This window comes from Brachyistius frenatus, unplaced genomic scaffold (assembly GCF_029030835.1).
Source record: "Brachyistius frenatus isolate BFR_SWC_R1_liver_20210118 unplaced genomic scaffold, ASM2903083v1 Contig_12, whole genome shotgun sequence".
Classification (NCBI taxonomy): domain Eukaryota; kingdom Metazoa; phylum Chordata; class Actinopteri; family Embiotocidae; genus Brachyistius; species Brachyistius frenatus.
The window spans coordinates 2,699,643-2,721,571 of record NW_027210611.1 but is presented as its reverse complement, the minus strand read 5'-3'; the positions used below and the strand labels follow the sequence as shown (position 1 = coordinate 2,721,571).

Genomic DNA, 21,929 nt, shown 5'->3' with positions numbered 1-21,929 from the left:
TTTGGTTTTGAGTTTTCCTCCTTGCTTCAACTAAACAACCATGAAACTTGATAAATATAATACCTGTGGACAGAGTCTGTCTCTAATAATCTAACCTATACACAAATCATTCCCATCAATAACTCTTGCATCTGAAGTAATATTGAAATAAACTGCTTTTTGGACAACTTGTATCTTATTTTATTTTAGTATTTTATTAATTTCATGTTATTTTATTTTTATTTTTTTTTTTTTACCTTATTTTATTATATTTTCTTTATTGTATTTTTAAATGTTGTTCTAATGCATTTCTTTGCTTTATGTAAACCACCGTCGATTGTGTTTAAAAGGTGCTATATAAATCCACTTGATTTACCTCACCTTAAAGTATCAAGGAAGGTGCCAAAAAATACAATGCATGGTTCACACGTGCTTCCAACTGAGATTTATTTCTTCTAGATTATAATTCCACTACAATGCTGACATCTAGTGGTGCTGTCACATTTGTACACAGCACACTTGAATTGTTGTAGCTGCTTTGAAAAAAAAAAATCGTTTTAGTGTGTTTGTTTCATCTTATAAAGACACTCAAATGTACAAATGCGCATTAACAGCTCGGTGGCACATCAGGAGAATATTAGTGGAAAACTGAGTGAAGTAATGAAAATGTGATTACTTCAATATTTTTGTACTGCATGATGTTAGTTTGGCTGTGTTGTGTCAAACAGAGGAAGTCTGACTGAGGCCCGTGGTGCAGAGCAATGACAAGACTCACTTGTCGGACATGACTCGCTGCCCTTTTCTGAATGACATCATCATCAGAGTGAGGTCACAGTGGGCACACAGAGGTGCCCTGATGTGTTTGCTCAGGGGGGGGGGTCAAACCTGAATGAACAGACTGCAGAAAATCAGGCAGAGCTTTGAGTAACGTGTTGATGGAGATAAAATGAACATAAGCAAGTTTACAGTTTGTTACTGAATTGATTATTATTTCTAAACGCGTGTTGACTGTGACTAATTGTATGTAGAAATTACAACACATGTATAACACATGTTAGCAATAGTATGGTGTGGAGCTGTGTGATTGCTTCTCTCTGGTAGTTCTACTATAAATACATTCAGGTGCCATAAACTGAACAGGCATCACATTTTTCTCATGCATTTAACACCCTCACTGCCTTGGCCTCTCTGCCAGTGCTGACAGCTACTGGGAAGAAAAAAAAAAGAGACTCGGAGCTGCTCAAACTTCCAAATTTCCCACTTTTGCTGTTGCCTGTTGCACTGTGCAACTCTCTAGCTATTTTACCGTATGTATGAAGGTTTGGTCATTTAATGGCAACAGAATAACTAATTATATGACGTTTGTAATCATTATTAGTGGTCACAGTGAAATAGTTATTTATGTCACAGTAGCAGATGTAATAGATTATTATCATTAGTAATTGAAGTGACAACAGTAGTAGCAGTAGTAGTATGAGCAACAGAAACTATTGGCCTCACAATAGAAGTATTGTTGTTATAGCAACATAAAGTGATCACACTGTGGATTTTCTGTGTAAAATCTGCATATTGACTATGGAATGAAAAAGCACAATAGTTATCCCATAAATATGCTGAAAAGTAAGAAAAAAAAGAAAATATTTCAGTGTAGAAGTTATAAAACTGGAAGTACTTTACAGTCATGTAAAAATGGTGTTTCTGTTCTTTGCCAGATTTGCAATGCACACGTTTCTCCACTAGATGACGCTGACATCTTGTCGTCACCGTAGACTAGATCTAAACATGTATTTACAGCACCTCCAGAAGCTTTTGGACATGTGTGGGCCTACCAGGTTTTTACCTCCTCGTCACAAACATTGAACTGAACATGTGAACTCTTTTTGAAAATTTGAGAATAATGACAGGCTTGGCTTAAAACACTGCAACCGAACGACGCGTCACGTGACCAGTGAACAACACGAGTAAAGAATTAGGATAACAATCCTGCTGCAGCATCTCAAACACAGCTGATCAATTTCCCCTCAGTGTGGCGATCATAAGAAACAGAGTTGAAGGTAAAGGAACACTTGCATGTTGTGAGTATCCCATACATGCAGCTGGACATATTCAGACAGGTGGGATAAAGTTGACTAAACAAGTGAATTCGTGCAATTAGAAAAAAAATATATGAAAAAAAATTCGTTTCCATTTAATCACAGTCAATGGTTAGACTCAGTGAGAGCTGTCTGCTTATTACTCTCAAACGAATATCTTTGCTAAACGCTTCTGCAGACTGTTTTAAACAGCAATTTGATTTCAGACTATACCTGCCACTTTAGTCCACTAAAAGCTCACTGAAACATTGATTTGATATGCTTTTTATTTATTAATAAACAATCTGTTATCTTAATTATTTCAAAGCCGACTAAACGACAACAAGAGGGAAACAAATTGGAAATGTTCAAAAAAGGTCAGCAGATTGAACTACTTTAATCACTTTGTTCATAGAAAGTCATTAGTCACTGGTGTTGCTCAATAGATTTTATTTTTTTCAATCTAAAGATAGGCATCAGTGGCTGTAAATGAGAAACCGGTCCACCTCCTGTTAGATCATCTATCAACAGCCACTTGACACTGAGAACAGTCTACCATTTAAACTCAGTGATGCGCCCAGTTTGATCGGATATTTTTGTTGGAATAAGACAGCTTTAAAGTGAGATTCTTTAAGCTGTTAGCACAGCACAGACATAGAAATACCGCACGAAATGCAAAACTTTTAATTTCTCAATTAACGCTCAGAATATGGGAATTTTACTGAACACTTCAGGGTGCGTCTAATTCATGGCGAAAAGGACATTAAAAACGATTGCTTTGTCAATATATATTTTCAGAGCATGATCTAAAAGAACCACAGTGTGCTGTCAGAAAGCTTAATTTAATGAATAAATAAAGCACATTGCCATATCATTAGGGATTTCTTTGAATACATGTAATAGCACTTCAATCTAATGCCATTCAATTCATTGTGAACCCATCAGTTCGTAAGAAAAGTCTCTAAACTTCTAATTTTACATTCATGACAAACGGGGACAAATAAAGGACTGGAGACCTTAATAATGGTCTTAAGCAATTCACACATATTTATTTCTGCATTTTAGAAGCTTCAAGCCAGGGAGTGAAATCCGGACAGGTTGTTATAGCTACGCAATCCACAGGGGTTCCGATGTCTATTTAAAATCCCTCAGACCCTCCCTCTCTCCTTTAAACAACATTATATATCACACACACTGCATGCTAATACGACCAATTCTCAATGAGCACTAAAACACATCTTAAAATTAGCTCATTCTGGTGTTTGAGTTCAAACTGCCTGACAAGGCAACAGAGAGGGAACATATCATCAGAATTCCCCCTTTGGCAATACCTGCTGATTGGGTCCTAAAAAAAAAGCAAGCAGCTTTTAACTTTTAATATTTGGCTCCCGAGTTCTGCCACGAGTAGTCGCGAAAGATAGATTTCCTCTCCGTTTTTTTTTTTTTAGGAGGATAGAAATTAAAGAAAAATCCCTCAGCGGAGATAGTTTTTCTTTTTTCTTTGCTCTTCAGTTTAAGTGCCTGTGCGCGGATGAGCGCGCATGTATTCATTCTGCTGGAGATGTTTTGCGAAACTTTAAGGATGATATACCTTGGATGTTTCCTGTTGCTCTGTGGGCTTACGCACGTCATGTCAAGCTATCCCATCTGGTGGTAAGTTTTATTGTCAGTATTTCCTGGACAAACGGCGACATGTTTTTGTATTTTGAAGTTGAGAGGTAGATGATCCGCTTTTGTGTCACTCTGAGTGGTTCTACTTCCAATGTCTTCCCTGACAGCAGCGGGACATGTATCTGGTTGATGGTTAAAGTTGTTCTAGCTTCACTTCAGGACGTTTCACTTTGAGGATGATTTAAAAAAAAAAGAGTTCATAAAATGCTATTAAGAAAAGAAACCTGTCGAAACCGCGACGAGCCAACGAAGAAGCAAATTTCTGTCTGAATTTTGATTTTTTTTTTTTTTTTTTTTTTAATGCAAATGACCTCAACATTTGCACAAAGACCGATGCAATTTATTTGAAAGCAATTTTAATTTTCAGACTGCAGCAGGTGCAAACTTTGGGTGCCTGCAAGCGCGTGTACGTGTGCGAACGCGCGTCCATGACTGTGTGTACGTGTATGCGTACGTGTTTTTGTGTGTGTGTGTGTGTGTGTGTGTGTGTGTGTGTGTGTGTGTGTGTGTGTGGAGCGCGCGCGGGGGGGGGGGGGGGGGTCAGTGGCACAGAGCAGGGATGCCCAGGGTTTAAAGATGCTCAAACATACTGATAATAAAGTGTGTGAATGAAATCTTCATGTAATACTTTATGTTCATAATATGAGAGTAATTAGAGCAACATTTGAAACACTATCAGCTAATTTCACTTTTCATCATACAATAATTTTGTTTCTCAGCATAATTTAAACAATTGGTTTCTTGTCATTTGTTGTCACTTCCATGGCCCACTACTTATTTATTTTATTTCTCAGTATTGTCTCCTTAAAATGTCTTTAAAAAAAAAAAAAAAACTTCTTGATAACTTCTGAAGGTCTCTAAACTGACACAATAATCCATGAGTCACTGCAGTGCATTCCATTAATGTGACTGTAAATGAATAGTGCATTACCCTGATTAGTTCTCATAGATAAACATCATGAACAAGAACTACTTTTTCACATTTTATTTTGATAATAACTGGGCTGTTGCATTTTTCTGAAGCAGCTCCTGTCTTGTTCCTTTATGTTCATGCTTCATGCATCAGCTACACACATCAATAATAACTGTCTTTACAGCACTAAAATAAAAAACCAAATGCCTGATTTCTAATAAATCATTCAATATTTGGGGTTGCAGAGAAATTGAGTGTACTCTAATCTACTTCCCTTAATGGGTCCCCTGGTGGTACTACTGATGAGAAACTAATTACATGCTCAGCTGGAAGGAAATCCTGATATAACAGCGGGCCCTCTGGACCGAGACAAGGGAAAAAAAAAAAAACCTGACCCAAATCAGAATACTGCTGTTTTGATCTTGGATCCTTTTGTGTTTTATCGTCTGATATGAGCATCTTTAGAAGTTTTTGTTGGATGCCAATGTAAGTTAATGTTGAGTTTTTTTCCACTTTCACACTGACAAACACAAAGGAGAGACCTTTCAATCTACATAAGTGCTTTTTTCTTCTTTTTTTTTTTGTGGAGTTATGAATGACACAATAGAAGGCAGGTTTCCATTCTGTCATGAGTACAACCCTGCAGCAAGCCAAGAGCTACCCTGTGTGTTGATGGTTTTATTCTGAAGGGTGGGTCAGGTCAGTGATTGAAGACAAGCAACAGAGTGGCAAGTAAACATAATGGGAGCGAGTTTGCTGTATCACTCCCCCCAACACAAGCAATCTTTGACTGCAGAAGTAGTTCATGAAGTCACCTTTCAGTTCTGCTGTCTTGATGTTATACTGAGCTTTTTTTTACTCCCACTTACCTCAACTACTGATGTGTTTTTTGTGTTATGGCAACTCATCGCAAGTCAAACAACGTGGTTCCTTTTGGATTGCACTCAATATGCCTGCATTGTCTCCCCCGTTTGCAAACAGCGTGCTAACTATCTAAGAGCTATCGCTTCTGTGAAAAGCAGCCTGGGATGTTTTACTGACAGAAGCTGCTCAACTTTCCTTCAAGTGGCCATCGGAGCGGCATCACGCTCACCCTCTGCACCGCAGCAGTCTGCGGGGATACAGATCTGCACTAAGACAGGTTCATGTCTGTCTCTACTCGACCTGCCATGACATAGCCTGGCTGCACCCGCCGCCCCACCACCTCCTTTTCTCCTAGTCCACCCCACCTTAGAAGATAAATACCTAGAGGTGAAAGCTTGCCGCACATTCCTTTTCCCAAACATATTCTCTTGATGTCAAAGTCGGCTCCAAGGCCTCAGGGCCCACGAGTAAAGTGGTAATTCTAAGGCACCCTGCTTGGGCTTGCTGAAATATGCATTAAAACCTGCGCTGGATACACTTAGATGAGAGGGGGGAAGTCTGTGCTGAGACAAAAATTCAATGTCATATATGTTTTGCTTAAGTATTTATTTGTAACAGTTTTCACTAAAGTGAAACTGCGACAGCAACGTCACTGAAACCCTCCGTTTCAGTTATACTGAACTGGTCAGAGGAGATAAATCGACTTTACAGAAGGAATTAAAGAGGTCGAAGTCAAGAGCACTCAATGAATGCCTAAAAAACAAAAACGACACAGCAGTTAGGTTTAAATAATTGTTGCTGGTTTCCAACAACATCATTCTTGATGCATTAGTGCCTTACAAAATCATAAATCATCCCTGGTGGAACATGCCCGGCCTCATCTCACAGTCCATTTCCTAACACAGGAAAAAGTGGCATGGATTACTCAGCCACACTGAGACAGACACAGAGACGCAGCCTGAGTACACTGACTCACCATGACTGTGTGGCACGGTTCAAGAGGATGACCTGGCAGAAATGCATGCAGTTTGACCCTTGGAGTCATAATAAGTTCTAATCATTAAAGACTGAGGAAACCGCTGTTTGTCAGCTGCTGTTCCTTCTGAATATGACCACTGACCTGCAGTGGTTTGAGATACATCTGGCTGTATTGTGCACAATCTTTTTCAAAGATGCATTAGCTACAAATTTTACATTTTCTTTCTCTGTCGGGCATGCTGAGGTGTTTCAAGTCTAGACTGACAAGGGACCAAAAAGATGCAGACCTGCAATACGTGACTTTGCCATTGAAAACTCTCAATGATGGACCTCAGAGAAAATATTGTATAATACTTTCCTAGCATTTCTGCTCTGTCTATTTTATGTGTTCAAAGCAAGCCTAGAGAACATCTGTACCAGTTTGGGCTGCAGAGTCAGCTTAATGGTGGGACTGACGTGCGTCAGGTGGATGGATTGACAGGGACCAAAAAGAGGTCAATTTATAATAGAAGAGCTCTTGTTTACTGATGGTTGTAGCAGACAAAATGCAGGCAAATTTGATTTCCTCTGAAGTCGTTTTCAACTTGCCATTGCTCGCTCGCTGGATGTCTCATTTATGATTAACTGGAGCGGTTTAGTCTGCAGAAATTAGGCAAGAAATTCTGTTAAAACCAATGTGATGCATTACTCTGACATTTGCCCCAAGGGAAATAACAGCGGTTCACTTACCAGGTCAGCTGATGGCTCACAAACACCTTGACACCCGACAGATGATATTAAAGTGTAATAATCAGCCTTAAAGTTTCAAAACTTAATTGAGGTATTCAAGGTCAAAACGTTGAGAGCAATCAGAAGCTGTCAGCATGGTGTCATTTAACTGAGGAAATGTTCTTTAGACTGTGAGCTTTAAAAAAAATCACCGCCTGAGGGTGAGTGTTAGGAATTTTGGTAATCTTGTTGTGATCAGCTATTAGTTCTTGAACAACGGTGAACAGGTCAGCAGATAGTGAGCTAATCGAGCAGGAAAAACACCACACACCTGCTCTGGAGCTGCCTGTATGGAAATGCTACAGTAGCTGTTATCAAGCTCATATCACTCAGGGGAGGATCATCAGAGTGCTCCTGCCAGTGTTCAGTTGCTAATAGACAGTTGATGTGAAATAAGGACTTGTCTGGATTGCCAACAAGCTACTTTGTAGCTACTCCGCAGGGCATTTGCCAAAGATAATAGGAACTCAGCTATTAAATAATTTGGCTCCTCTGTGACAGTCAGAAAGAGTCAAAATATTGATTTTGGTAACTTGTAACTGACGGCAAACACTTCAGGTCAGTGGTTCATGTATTTATAGACAATATGTAATTTATTTATATAAATCATAATTATAACATTTGGATCAAACCCATTAACGACTATTATATCCACAGCACAGGTTGAGGCACTAAAATCAAAGTGAGGATGCTTTGAGGAATAATGCCATGAATGGGTTTTAACACTATTAAGATTTTATTTGTTTCTTTTGAGTCTTTTTCATGCTGCAGAAATACTTTGGGACAAATCAGACCCCCCCCCCCTGATGGTTTTATGTGATGGATAAGAATCTAAACTAAACCTTTGAGCAGGGCTCTATATATATGTGATGCGGAAATACCAAAAGATTCAGGTACAAGCAAAATACAACAAAACGTCTCTTAAAATTAGTCAAGTTACTATGCAGTGGTACAATGGATGTGCCTTTTCTATGATTACTAGTTACAATAAGTCCTAATTGAGAGGACACCGAAAATAAAGACAGAGAAAGCAATAGAGGCATGAAGACAGAGAGATGTAATCAGTGAACCAAGTTTGCACTTGTTGTATCTGAGAATGCCTTCCTCAAAGGCAAAAAAAAAAAAAAAAAGGAGTGGAGGTGGGGGGTTCTGTGTTACTCTTAATACACTCTCTGAAGTTTCAATATAGGGTTTGCACTCTTATTACCCTAAGCTGAAGGCCTGTTAAGTGTGCGGGCAGTTAATAACAAGGTGCAGTTTTCCAAGTTGTCAGCTTAAGGTCTATGAAGACCTCTGGATGCATTGTGGACTTTCATCTTAAACAGAAACACTGCCTGCTCCTTCGGTGGCAGGGCTGCAATTTCAATACACAAAGGCCAGGTGTCTGCAGAGAGGATAGTGGAAGGGATAAAGGATGGATGCCTAATGGTAGCATCTGATACAGCAAATAAACACACACAATCAAGCAGACGTAAAATTATACTGCACCAGGAGGGAAATTGGTCTCCCGCTTGAGGGGTATTATATCAATAGATGAAGACCGAGACAGATAAGAAAATAAGATATAATTACGGAAACACACTGACAGTCTCACTTCCTCTCCTCTTGTAGGTCACTAGCAGTGGGCCACCAGTACTCATCACTGGGTACTCAACCTATCCTTTGTGGCAGCATACCAGGTCTGGTGCCCAAGCAGCTGCGCTTCTGCCGGAACTACGTGGAAATCATGCCCAGTGTGGCTGAGGGGGTGAAGATCGGCATCCAGGAGTGCCAGCACCAGTTCAGAGGCCGACGCTGGAACTGCACCACGGTCAATGACAATCTGGCCATATTTGGGCCAGTGTTAGACAAAGGTAATGTTACACAGCAGACTCACGGGAGTTCTGAGATTCTTTTTTTTGTTGTCAGACAGAAGGTTTCAAACCTTAGTGTGCCATATCTCAATGGTTTCTTTAAGGCTGGATTCCACCTGGACTGGCTGTGATATGGCCGCCTTAACCGTTCACAGACAATGCTTCCACCTGACGCGTCGCAGCGCATTTCACAAGCGTCTGTCTGCACGGCTTCCATCAAAATATCAACCTAGTTTACTTTTAGCTGCGTCAAGCTGCACAAAGCAGATCAGCCAAACAAGTAGTCAGACACAGGAATGGCTTAGAGAATCCAGTTAATTTTCTAAATAAAACACCTTGTGCAGACTCCTGATTGTATATCACATCACTATATCAATGTCAACCCTACTGGTGTTTTAAACATGAGTAAAAATATGTTTGCCTCCTGCTAACAGACATGGTATGTGAATTATGAAGATGAAGGTTTTTTAAACAACTAAAACACAGCCAACTGTAAATACTTTATCTGCAGGCTACACCACAACAAAGTGGGAGATAAGAAGACAAGTAAAACAGACAGAGAAGAAACTATTTAACAATGCAGCACACTTTCCCAATTCAGAAGCACAAAAATCACAGCAAAATGACCAAACAGGAAGTCAAGAAAATCGGACGAGCAAAACGTTTATCTCCTTGTGGGGTATGAACTTGTAGGGAATACAGAATAAAACCACATCACAGATTAGATGTTATAGACCCTTTGCCCGGTGGAATACATGGATTTTCCTCCGTTGCGCTAAACAGAAGCTAAAATCTACCAACTAAATTCTCCTTTTCCCAAACACTTCACAATATGTAAAGGTCAGGCAAAACTAGCTGCTCACATAGGTGGTATTTGTAGTAGTGCTATTTGCCCATTAACAAGCCATAATTCAGTAACCACAGTGAGAAGCAGTCACAAACTTACATTAACAGGAAAATATGACAAACATTAGAGCAACATTCTGCAGAAAATGAGCGTACATAGTTTCACCAAGACTCAGTTAATCATGCTTTTCCAGAAAGTATGTCTTGCATTTAGAGTAGTAACTTTGATGGTGTTGTCTGACCCCAACCCCCCCCCCCCCCTTTTTTTGTTTTTTTGTTTGAGGATGTTATACCCTCTGCAAAGTTCATGGACGTCTTTGGTTCTTCAATGAAAAATAACAGTGACTTATCGTGTCTCTATGCTGATAACTCTCCCATCAACGGTCCTATTTTCTCTGTCTTGTAATGGCATGAGAAAAGCTGTACTCCTCGCCTGCATCATTCATTATGCTGAATCAAATCCTTCTTTAAATAGACTGTAGACCGAAAAAGCTCTGAGGGGCCTGCATGCATGAAATAATGTACACAATTACCCTGAAGTCGAGGGAGTTGTGTCTTGTTGGAGTTGTCTTTAGGAGGGGATCCCCTGCGATTGCTGTACTTTCCTCTGAAGTACCTTACACAAGATTCACAACTGAACTGAGTTGTGAAATTTTTCTAGAATACGTTTTTTCCATTAGATTATGCGATAATGACTTTCAGGTATGTGTCTGGTCTATTCATGGGCACCTATAGAAATCCCCTCTGTCCTATATACAATTTGAAAAAACAAGCCACAAAACAATGACAAATTATCTATAATTCCATATTTGAGTGTATTCAAGTGTGGATGTGCTTGATAAAAACTAACAAACAAGATATAACACGTTAACTAGTAAGCTACTAAAGTGCTGGTTGGCAAATGTTGCTGCTTTCAGACGGAGAAAGACTGGCAGTTTCCCTCTGTTTCCAGCCTTTGTGCTAAACTAAGCTAAACCAACCAGCTGCTAGCTTAATTTCTATCTTTCAGTACTTGCAGTCATTCTCTAAGGCCTTGAGAAAGTAGAGCAGATGCTTTTTTTGTATGTTTTTTTCCTCTGTGTTGCTTCTTGCTGATTTTTAAAATGAATTATGGGCCTCAAAATCAAGAAAGAGTGCAGGACAGAGTGGTTGAACGTCCGGATGTAAATTTGTCACCTTTACAGAAGATTGATGCAAACACAAGGAGTCGGAGGGGGTCAGTCAGGGTAATTGCTTTTAATAAACTCTTGAGCCTGTTGATAGAAGATGGTTGAGCTCAAGTAGGTGGCTAACGATAGGGGTTCTCAATCCTGACCCTATTGTGGTACAAAATGCCACCACATATTTCCCATTGCCTTCCCTCACAGGCCTAAATTGCAGGGGTACTTACTGGAAAGAGAAGGTAGCTACTGGGCTTTAGTAAATCATTTTGATTGGATTAAGGTCACTCGGGCTCTTCATAATGTGAGAGGTCAAAGTGGCTGGATTAAGTGTCTTTGTCAGAGGCCAAGGAGAATGGCTCAGGGGCTCAGAGGCCTTTGATAGGGCTTAGTAGGAGAGGGCTTCCATTTCATTGGATTTGATTGATGCTAGTGTTTGTCTGTGCAACAGGGCCATTGTCCTCACTGGTGTCTGTTTGTCTGCAATTCAGACTGTTTTGTGTCGGTTTCCTCCTGCCTTTTTTTTTTGCTGAAAGGGAGAGTGAGCACCTTTATCTGCTTCAGAGGCTTAGTCACTGACAGTTAGCTGTCGCTGCCCATGTAAACCTCATCTTCACTACGGGCATTAGAAGTTTTACAGAGGTGGATTAAGATAGAGTACTGGAAGAATGGAAGATGTGGAGCTTTAAGGGAAGACAAGTTTTGTGAGATGAGTTGAGACTACAGCTAAAGGAACAAAATAACAACTGGAAAACCATTATAGGTTTTGCTTTTACAAACATACAAAAGCAGGAACATGCTCACGGCAAATTTGATCATACATTGGCTTGACCACACCAACATTTTTTTTTTTTTTGCATGTTTATTTGTGTAGGGACAAGTATGTATCATAAACAATGTGACACACCACAACATGTATAGCCTACGCTAATTCACTTCAACAACTCACAACATATTCACAGGAGACAATCCAAATCATACACTCAACTATAGGTACTGTATATACAATCAAAACACAAAAGTTAACGAGAAATACAGACATTATATGACAAATTGCGATAAAACCACACCATAAAAAGGAGCACCACATCATTCATGACTACATGACTGGTCCCTCTTTAAAAACTGTTTCAGTTTAGGTTTTAAATGGTCCAAATCAGGATCCAGTTTGAGTTCGGTTGGCAGAGAATTCCCCATGCTGATCCCCCGGAAGGAGAATATTTGACAGAGCGATGAGATGTATGTAAAGGCAACTTGCAATTCCCGCTGGATGCTCCACGTGTTACTGACCCTGAAGCTCTGAGTGGAACCACAAGGTCACTGAGCATCTGAGGAGCCTCATTATTTATGCATTCATAGATGAGTTTAAGATTAAAAAATTATCAAAACTAAGAATATGGCAATGATGTGATCTTATCGGTTTCCTATCAAAGATTTTGATTCGATTGTATATCATCATAAGAGGTTTGGCTACTGTAGATGCTGCTTGTGACCAAGAGGATACACAATAACTTAAATGTGAAAAGATCATAGAGTGCATGAAACGATTTGCAGCATGAAATGGTAGACAGACTCTGATAAGTCTAAATGTAAGTTTGCTTTTGCAATCTTACTCACCATTTTAATGTGCTTTGCAAACATTAAGTTGGAATCTAATATGAGGCCAAGATATTTGACCTCCAACACCTGTTTACTGCATTGTCCATTCATCTTTAAATTTAAGTCATTAGCTTCTATTGAGGACTTTTCAAACCATGCTGCTATGGACTGTAAATGATATGCAGCTGTTTGGAAACTGACTGATAACTGTGTCATCTGTGTCATCTGTATACATCTGAAAACCTGCTTCTAGACATGAATGTGGTAAGTCATTTATACACAAACTAAAAAGAAGTGGACCAAGAACGGAGCCTTGTGGAACTCCTGTGTTAGGCTTTAAAAAAGATGATTTTTCAGGATTGATGACAACATATTGTTCTCGGTTGGAAAGATAAGATCGAAACCACTTTCAAGTTTTATCAGAGAAATACAATTTAAAGAGTTTATAAATAAGAATATCATGATTTCATTTGCCAAATGCCTTTTTAAGACCCATAAAGACTGCCCCGACTACTTCACCTTTATCAAATGATGATTGAAGCTGTTCTATTAGAAAGCAATTCACAGTCTCTGTAGAGTAACAAGGTCGGAAGCCAGACTGTAAAGGACTGGTGATGGAAAGGTTGATGAGGTGAGTTAGAGGTTTTGCTAAAAGTGTCCAGGTAAAAGAGGTATTTTGAGTGACTAGTGGCAAGTTCATCTATTACTGCAAAGACATCAGTCTGATTTGTTTGTTGTTATGTAAAACTGGTGGTACCTGTATTTTTTGGGGCAGGTATCTCCACACTGGGAGCTTTAAAATTACTGGCAAGATCCTCAACTGAGGAAACAAAGAAAATATTAAATTCATTGGCAATTTATGCATTGTCAGAGACTAACTGATTCCCAATTTTAAGATTACAGATTGTTGTCGATTTACCCAGCAGTTCTACTATAATATTTATTTGCTTCCACATAGCTGAGCAATTTGGTCTGGCCTCTGTGATCACTGTAATATAATATTCAGCTTTTGCATTTCTTAAGTCTTTAGTTATACGAATTTTCATTTTCTTTCTTCTTCATGTTCTCTCCCTCACACACATTCTAAACCTCTCTCTATGTTTCTCTCTCTTTCCCCACACCCCAAATCACGAGCCCTACCTCCAGGCTACATCTGCGTCAGCACTCATTAATTTACATTAACTAAAGTGTCAAAACATGCACTGCTGGAATCTGCCTGTGATGAAAGGTAATAGAAAGCTGCGCAGGTGTTCTTAGTCCACAGAGCCGATCCCAGAGCTGTTTCGGCATCCTTGGTATTTACTGAACTCCTACCTACTATATGGGTATAATCAGGCCGCAGTTTATGAGTCATATGATAGAAGTAGTGAGTGCAACTTTGCCACAAAAAGTGGACAGTCACAATTTCACAGGTGTTACCGCCCATACACGTTTAGACATGCACAGCCAGTATTCTAATAGTAACCATTACAGTAAAATGACATTCATAGGAAACTCCTGTTATGTAATGTGTAAAGCATGTTAAGTTCCATACTATTATAGCTCTAGCTTATCTAACGTTCATTTACTTTAGGTACGTCTGCCCTGTCCAACAAGCTTTGTAGACCAGGAAATACACCTAATAAATTAACCTAAATCAAGTCCGATGTAAACTAACCAGGAAAAGGTCAGGGGATGTGGGTTACGACCTCTGACCTGAGGATGAGAAAGTGTAACTATTTAGGATGAGCTAAGAGGTCTCTGCTTTTCATGGGACGTATGTCTCTCCATGCTGGGGGAGGGAAGCCAGCACACCAGTATATCATTAACTCTGGGCAAGAAAGAAAGAAGGGGTGTGGTAAATGGAGTTGATGGGGGGACCTTAGCCCCACTCCCTGCTGGGCACTGCTCAGAGCACAATATCTTCGCAACCATGAGATTAAGCAGGAGAAAAAGTGCTTTTCCCCATTCACACGCCCTTTAGATTGTTTTATTAAACCATTTGAATAGGGATTTCCCTGTCTGCCGACAAGCGGGGTCCAGCCAATGCATAGTTCTCTGTTGCTATGACTTAACTTGGTCCCCACTAATCACTAGCCAGGGCAAATTTCATATAAAATATCTGGAGCCATTGTGGGACTAACACAGCGTGACAGTGGCAGCACAATAGGGGATTCAACCCCCCAGCAGGTTGTAGGGACCACTTGGCCAGCCAGGGCATGGCATAGTTTGGTGGAAAAGCATTGTCCGAGAAGTGTCCTTAAATACCATAAATTGGTCATAAAACTAAGAAAAGAAGTGGAACTAATGCCAGAGGTGGTGTCTCTTGGTGACATGCTATTACAGATGTACTGGCCCCAGATGTTGACAGCATGTTATATGAAATACCAAGCATGATATGTATTAATGCAATGTTTTGAATAATACCCGCTAATGACTTTTCGCTATCATGTGTAATTGGCCCAAACACACACCATATTTAACATATACTTGGGTATTGGCACCAGATTTACAACGCGAGGTTGAGGTAAATATTATGGCCTATGTCTTGGTTAAATATTTTTAGAAACATTTTTTGGGGGCGGAAATAAAGTGATTTAATGAACTCAGAACTAAGAGCTTGTAATAAATGGTGAACTTTTCTGAGACTGTCCTTCTATAAAAAATGACCCCATATGTCTTCTTTGCGGAGTTACATTTTAAAGTTAAGCAACCCCTGGAGGTCGTATAAATAACAGCAATCTGGTGTCCTGGCGAAGTGTCGCTGTTCAGATGACGTACGTAAAATGTGAGTTTTTTCTTGTTAGGAAGAGCTGGGTTGGGTGGATGGTTCGATACAGTGGCGGGCTTTTTGCTTCCCGTTTCCAACCTCCAGTTGAGACTATTTAAAAAAAAAAAAAAAAGGGTTTGACATGGTCAAACCTTACACCCCAGCCCGTTCACTAAGCTCTGCATCTGCCAATCAGCTTGTTGCTCCCTCACTGCGAGCTAAACACTACAAAATCACGACTGTTTGCTGTCCTGGCTCCTAAATGGTGGAATGAGCTCCCCAATGACATCAGGACAGCAGAAAGTCTATACATCTTCCGCCGCAAACTAAAAACACACCTCTTCCGACTTTACCTTCAATAGGTAGCACTTTAGTAGCACTTAAAATGGCACTTACTTATAGCACTTTAAAGTTTGGCTTTCTTGAAGAAAATTGTGCTTTCTTGATTGTTGTTGTTCTGAATTTGTACCCTCATGGTTGAAATGCACTTATTGTAAGTCGCTTTGGATAAAAGCGTCAGCTAAATGTAATGGTTTAGGGGACTTGTCAAATTTCCTGCAGTGCCAGTAAAACATTTATAGCCTAATGGATAGAAGTACCAGCTCTTGAAATAGGTATTTATTTGCTTGTCAATGTATCTCGTATGATATGTATCAATGGCTATGTATCATATTATAACTATCATGAAAAATACTGACCTCCATTATTAATTGGGTAGTTCATTCTCCCAGTATTTTAAGAACATCAAGATAATTTCTACAAAATTGTGGCCATATCACAACGTATCTATGACCTTAGACACCTCCAAAATTTTGTTTTCTAGGTTAGCCCATCAGGTCACACACAGAGATGCCAGTACATTTTTTTCCATTAGTTAATTTCATCCCAAGATAATGCTTTTTCCCATTTTCACTCCCCCACCCTCATATGCTCTGCAGTAAGGTCACACTTTCCAGAGACATTCCTTTAAGGTTCCAAATTAGGTCTAGATTCTTCAGCTATTTTCAGAACTAATGAAGTTCTGTGAACTAAATTAAATTAATGTCTATGTTGATGATAAAATGTTTTATAGCAGAAAAGAACTGACAGCCAAGTATTATTTCAAATGGTTATGATTAGTTGCATATGCAGGGTGACTTTTTTTCGACACAAATTTTCGTTACAGATCAGCACCTAAAACAGAATACATTTTATAAATAACTTGCCATTTTAGATGAATGTGAGTTCAATATCCACTTAATTTCAACCATAGCGAAAAAGTTGTAAATATAAAGCTCACTTTGTCGGTTTTAGATGATGCATGGTCATATGTGATTAATCATTGCAGACAGTTTCCTAATGTTATGATTTGCATTTTGCAGTCTTCAGTTGCCTTCACTGCCATGAAAATACAACAATATAAAGTAAAACGATATGCATTGGAAGTAGAAAGTGCGACTCAAGGAAGGACAGCAAAAGTTCAGATATATTGTGAACATTAGTAACCTCATACATACACAGTAGTGGTATGAAATGGGTGGTGGAGGATGCCAGTAGACCTTTTCTCTTGCATCATTGTTTCTAATGCCCTTTAGTCCTCAAACTGGTTGGAACCTGCTGTAAGGGAGGAGCTCCTGCTCCCTTTAGCTTTATATGCCTTTCCTCTTTCTTTTCTTTCTTTCCCTATCATTTTTGTTCTTTAGGCAGAAACATCTCAAACATAATGAAACACATGCACACACCATCCCAGATTTCCCTATTGCTCTGTAACCATCTCTCGACATTTCTTTACTCTGTTTCATTTCATATTTGCTCCTTTTTTTAAAAAAATTCTTGCTCTCTCCTCTCTTTCTTGTTTTTTCTTGTGATTGTGCAAGACCATACGAGTACATATTTTCTTCAACCTCCCTGTCATAATGAATCCTGTTAAAGCAGCTGACAACGAAAGGACACAAAGAAAGTTTCTCCCTTTCATACATGCAGTGTCCTTTAGGATGCATATCGGGTCACTAAAGATTCATTTACATGTCGAGTCTATGTGTTGTCCCCTCAGTGTGAGGCTGTTTCCTAACCTTTCAAAAGCTTAATTGAGTCTCTTAATTATAGGCCTGTCAGGCACGTCTCTTCCTCTCATCTCTCTGGAAGATCCTGATCCCTCTGACTCATCACTTAGCTATGTCAGACAGAGACACAGAGGCCTTGCTGGCCTTATTCAGAGACAGGGCGATTGATGTCTGGGCTGAATGAACCCACACAGTGGTACACTTTAGTAGATACAACCTAAACACATGCATCCAACAGTAATAATGGACGGAGTATGAGTAGTTTGTTTGATTTTGTCTTGTTACCTTAGGTTCAAATATTTGTGAAACATGTATCCATTTCAACAGGTGGTTACCTACATTTTTGTAGTAATTATAGCTATAACTTTTCTATACATTTAATCCTGACAATAATCATTAGCATGAAGAAACCCATCTAGTGACAATCAATGAGTTATGGGCTTCTGCAAAGGTGTTTCTCTGCAGGACGTTGCCCTCCATAATTGTTTCCAATGGTATACAGTATGACTGTGTCTCATTACATCGGATTACTCATAACAATCAAAAAATGTAGTGTAAAACGCTGGTTACTTCTCACCCTTAACGCTCGTCGTCTTAGCTACGTAGCAAAAGGGGAGGAGCCACCAACATATTTTCAAGCTGCTGAAATTGGTAAACCTAATGCAAATGTAGCTGTACAAATCCACGCAACATTTTTCACAAAGTACAACTACACTGTAGTCGGACAATAGCCATCAGTATGTTTATTGTGTCCGGGAAACAGAAAGCACTAAAACACATTCATTTTCTACTAACATGACGAAACAAATTCGGCAGATATGTTAGCAGCGATGCATTCAAATGTTGTGGTTGTCATTTCCTGTAAGTGCACAATGACCTAGTGTGACTTGAGATAACACTACTGTGTCCAAAATCATGCCTTACGCAAGTAAGTGTACTAACATGTAGAGTACTTATGGAAGAACACAAACACAGTTTATGTTTTACGGGTCTCTGTGATTCTCTTTCCAGCCACTCGAGAGTCAGCTTTTGTTCATGCTATCGCTTCGGCCGGAGTGGCATTTGCAGTGACCCGTGCCTGTGCTGAGGGTTCGGCCACCATCTGCGGATGTGACACGCGTCACAGAGGCCCCCCAGGTGATGGTTGGAAGTGGGGTGGCTGCAGCGAGGATGTGGAGTTTGGGAGCATGGTGTCCCGGGAGTTTGCTGATGCAAGGGAGAATCGCCCCGATGCACGCTCAGCAATGAACCGCCATAACAATGAGGCAGGAAGAATGGTTAGTTATCTTTAACCTCTTTTTGCTAATTGTGTTGTAGCTGTTGTTCTACTTTATTACCAAATTGCTTTTTTTTTTGCTTTTTTTTACCCTTAGTCCCTGAACGAAAACATGTTTCTGAAGTGTAAGTGCCATGGGCTCTCGGGCAGCTGTGAGGTCAAGACGTGCTGGTTGTCTCAGCCTGACTTCCGAGTCATTGGTGACTATATGAAGGATAAGTATGACAGCGCCTCTGAGATGGTGGTCGAGAAGCACAAGGAGTCCCGTGGATGGGTGGAGACCCTGAGACCCAAGTACAACTACTTCAAACCCCCTACAGAGCGTGACCTGGTTTATTATGAAAGTTCACCCAATTTCTGTGACCCCAATCCTCAGACCGGCTCCTTTGGCACCCGGGATCGCATTTGCAACCTGACATCCCATGGCATAGACGGATGTGACCTCCTGTGCTGTGGCAGAGGTCACAACACCCGGACTGAGAAGAGAAAGGAGAAGTGTCACTGTATTTTCCATTGGTGCTGCTATGTCAGCTGTCAGGAGTGTGTGAGAGTCTACGACGTTCACACCTGCAAATAGAGACGTGGAGTTTCTCATCTTTTCTCACCAAAACTTAAAGACTTCAGTAGGCAGGAGATCAAATACAGGTTCTTACCGACAAGACGTGAGAGACTGCAAAGCTGTCTCACCTGTCCGTGGACACAGACACAACTGCCTTGTGTTTTGTGCTGTGACGCTACAAAGAGCCAGCCTCTGCCTAAATCAACTAAGACGTTTGAGTAGGTGTCAACATCCGAACGCATCACCCTTATGAACAATGATGGTGGTGACGACAACAATAATGTTGATATCTCTAGTGATGACGAAAGAGGTTTCATGTACTGATGTAGGAAAGGAGAACTGTTGGCTAAGTGACAAACACCATATTGGTGATTTTTTTTTTTTCCGTGTGGTCTAAGTAGTTTCTGTTGTTGATAATAGCACAGCACTGGCAATTTTTTTGAGTCCGTGGAGCAAACAACAAAAAATGAACTTTTTCTTCAATGTTTAAACATCAATTTTTTTTTTGCAACAAAAAGTAACATTTATGAGCAATTTACATGACCAGAAACTCAACAGCATGCGTTTGCAACACGTTGTCATCCCAGGACGTCAAATACGGCCGTTTTGTACCAGCTTGCTGGCGTCTCAAACATACGCACTGGGGGCCTTGAGTTTAGATAATAGACTGTATATAAAAGTGAACATAGCTTCCGGGTCTGAAAAATGACACCAATGTCGAAGTGCCTTAAACCGCAATACCACCGAGTGCCGCTATGGGTTAGATTTAAAAACGCTCTGACTCCATAGATTCCCATTCAACTTCTCTTATGAAATGCTAAGTCAATAAACTTATTGTTAGGAGTGTCTAATTGATTGTCATCAATTAGATATTGAACCTCAAAAAGCTGTATTTTTAGGGGCGTGTCTGTTTGATTTACAGTCTTGTAGTGCAGTCAGGTTTCAACTATCTGTGGGCGGGTGACGAACAAAATCCAAACTTAAGGCTTCATAACAGCAGTTAAGAAACTAATAAGTGCCGTCACTTCTGGTTTCCGCTTGGTCTACACACCAAATAACTTCGTGAAGTTAGGAAAAGATCATGGTTTGGGTAAAAAAAAGAAGAAGCAATTTTACATAAGTAACATTACGTAAGTAAGTAAGTAGTAAACTACTTTATGTAATTTATTATACTTGAAAGAAATCCATGTTGACAGACTTGAACCGGTCCCCCAGGTGAAACTCCTGTGTTTGTTCCATCCAGCCACCTCCCCCTATGTAGACTTTCTCCCTCTTTCTGCTCTGTCACATGACCTTCTCCTTCCACACACCAACGGCTTTGACAAAACGTCAGTTTTTGACACCCTGGGAATGGGAACGGTCCTGCATTCTCCTCCTCGATATTACTAGTAGGTATGTGTAAATCTGAAAACTAACATGACCAATGTGTGCGTGAGTATTTGTTTCATAGAGTTATTGATGTCTGGGTAAGAATGCACTTGCACCTGAGTGAATGTAGTTCTTTGCTGTAATGTGTTTACATATTCTCAAATTCTTAAGCTAACGAGTTAATATCCGCTTCAAACAACTAATTGTATCCGAGAGTAGACATGAGCCACATCCCCTGAACATCAGCAAGACAAGAATATACACTGTCTGCACATTTCCTGAAACCCCCAAAGCTTTTTCTAAAGAGCAACAACACGTTGAACAACATCGAGAGTTGTGACCAAAGACAAGAAAAGAAACCCCGACCCCCGTAAAGTCTGTGATGGTCAGAGAGCTGTCAATGAGTCTGAGAGGTCAGCACTTGTGTCCCGTTGAGAAATATGAAGCATGTTCTCCTTGTTTTTAACAGTATTAGCAATGTCTCATGTGACTCGGTGTGTGTGTGAGGGGAGGGGCAAACTGTTATTTATAAAAGGGATATTCCCCACTATATTGTTGTGTCCTTTTTAATATTCCTTTATTTTGATGTTTGATCAAATAGAAGTGTACCCCTTGGTAAAATAAAACACAAATGGCAAACGAACCGCAAACAAAGCTGTCTCATAAGCTGTGTGTTGTGCAGTATAATTTGCAGTTGCTGTAAAGTTATGACCAAAACCTGTGCATGTGATGATTCTCAGCTGTGGCTTCTTGTTTCCCCAACTAAACAGCAAGCAGCATCACTGAAACTATCAATACTTCCCTTATTTTAATGCTGCTAAGATAATATGTGTATGTATGTGTGTGTTTAGGTCCTTACGTACAGTATGTCTTTGTCTGTCTGTGTCAAATGTATAATCTTTGTATGTATTGACTCTTTCTGTGAAAGAAATCTATTATATGTAGTTTGGTAAAAATGTGAAGTTTGACTAATTCTTGCATACAGTAATTTCCATTTAACCAAATAGACCAGTTTGAGTATGTTATTTTAGTTGATTTTGTAGTCATGCTAAAAATCAGGGCAAAGATGATTAAAGTTTCTTTCCCTTAATTTGAGAAGAAAAACAAAACGGTATTTATTTATTTGGAAAGTGAAAAACTACTGAAAGCTGAGACAGAAAGTTGCATAATGTTTATGAAAATGTCCATATCGTTTCACTGAGGGCCTCCGCTGAGGATGAATGTGTAAAGTT

The 21,929-nt window shown here is 39.8% G+C and overlaps 1 protein-coding gene across 1 annotated transcript; it reads left to right on the top strand.

The window, feature by feature from the left end:
• Positions 1 to 3,437: 3,437 nt before the first annotated feature.
• wnt3a (wingless-type MMTV integration site family, member 3A) lies at positions 3,438 to 20,429 on the top strand. Its single transcript, XM_069692208.1, has 4 exons — positions 3,438 to 3,704; positions 8,857 to 9,098; positions 18,506 to 18,771; positions 18,868 to 20,429. Exons 1-4 carry the CDS (start codon positions 3,583 to 3,585, stop codon positions 19,345 to 19,347), a joined length of 1,110 nt encoding a protein of 369 aa, XP_069548309.1. The 5' UTR covers positions 3,438 to 3,582; the 3' UTR covers positions 19,348 to 20,429.
• Positions 20,430 to 21,929: the final 1,500 nt, after the last annotated feature.

Bases quoted from the DNA above. Each gene is read 5' to 3' on its own strand.
- wnt3a (XM_069692208.1), top strand. From the start codon at position 3,583: ATGAGCGCGCATGTATTCATTCTGCTGGAGATGTTTTGCGAAACTTTA. The intron at 3,705-8,856 runs GTAAGTTTTATT...CTCCTCTTGTAG, and splicing joins TCAAGCTATCCCATCTGGTG to GTCACTAGCAGTGGGCCACC. The intron at 18,772-18,867 runs GTTAGTTATCTT...TTTTACCCTTAG, and splicing joins ACAATGAGGCAGGAAGAATG to TCCCTGAACGAAAACATGTT.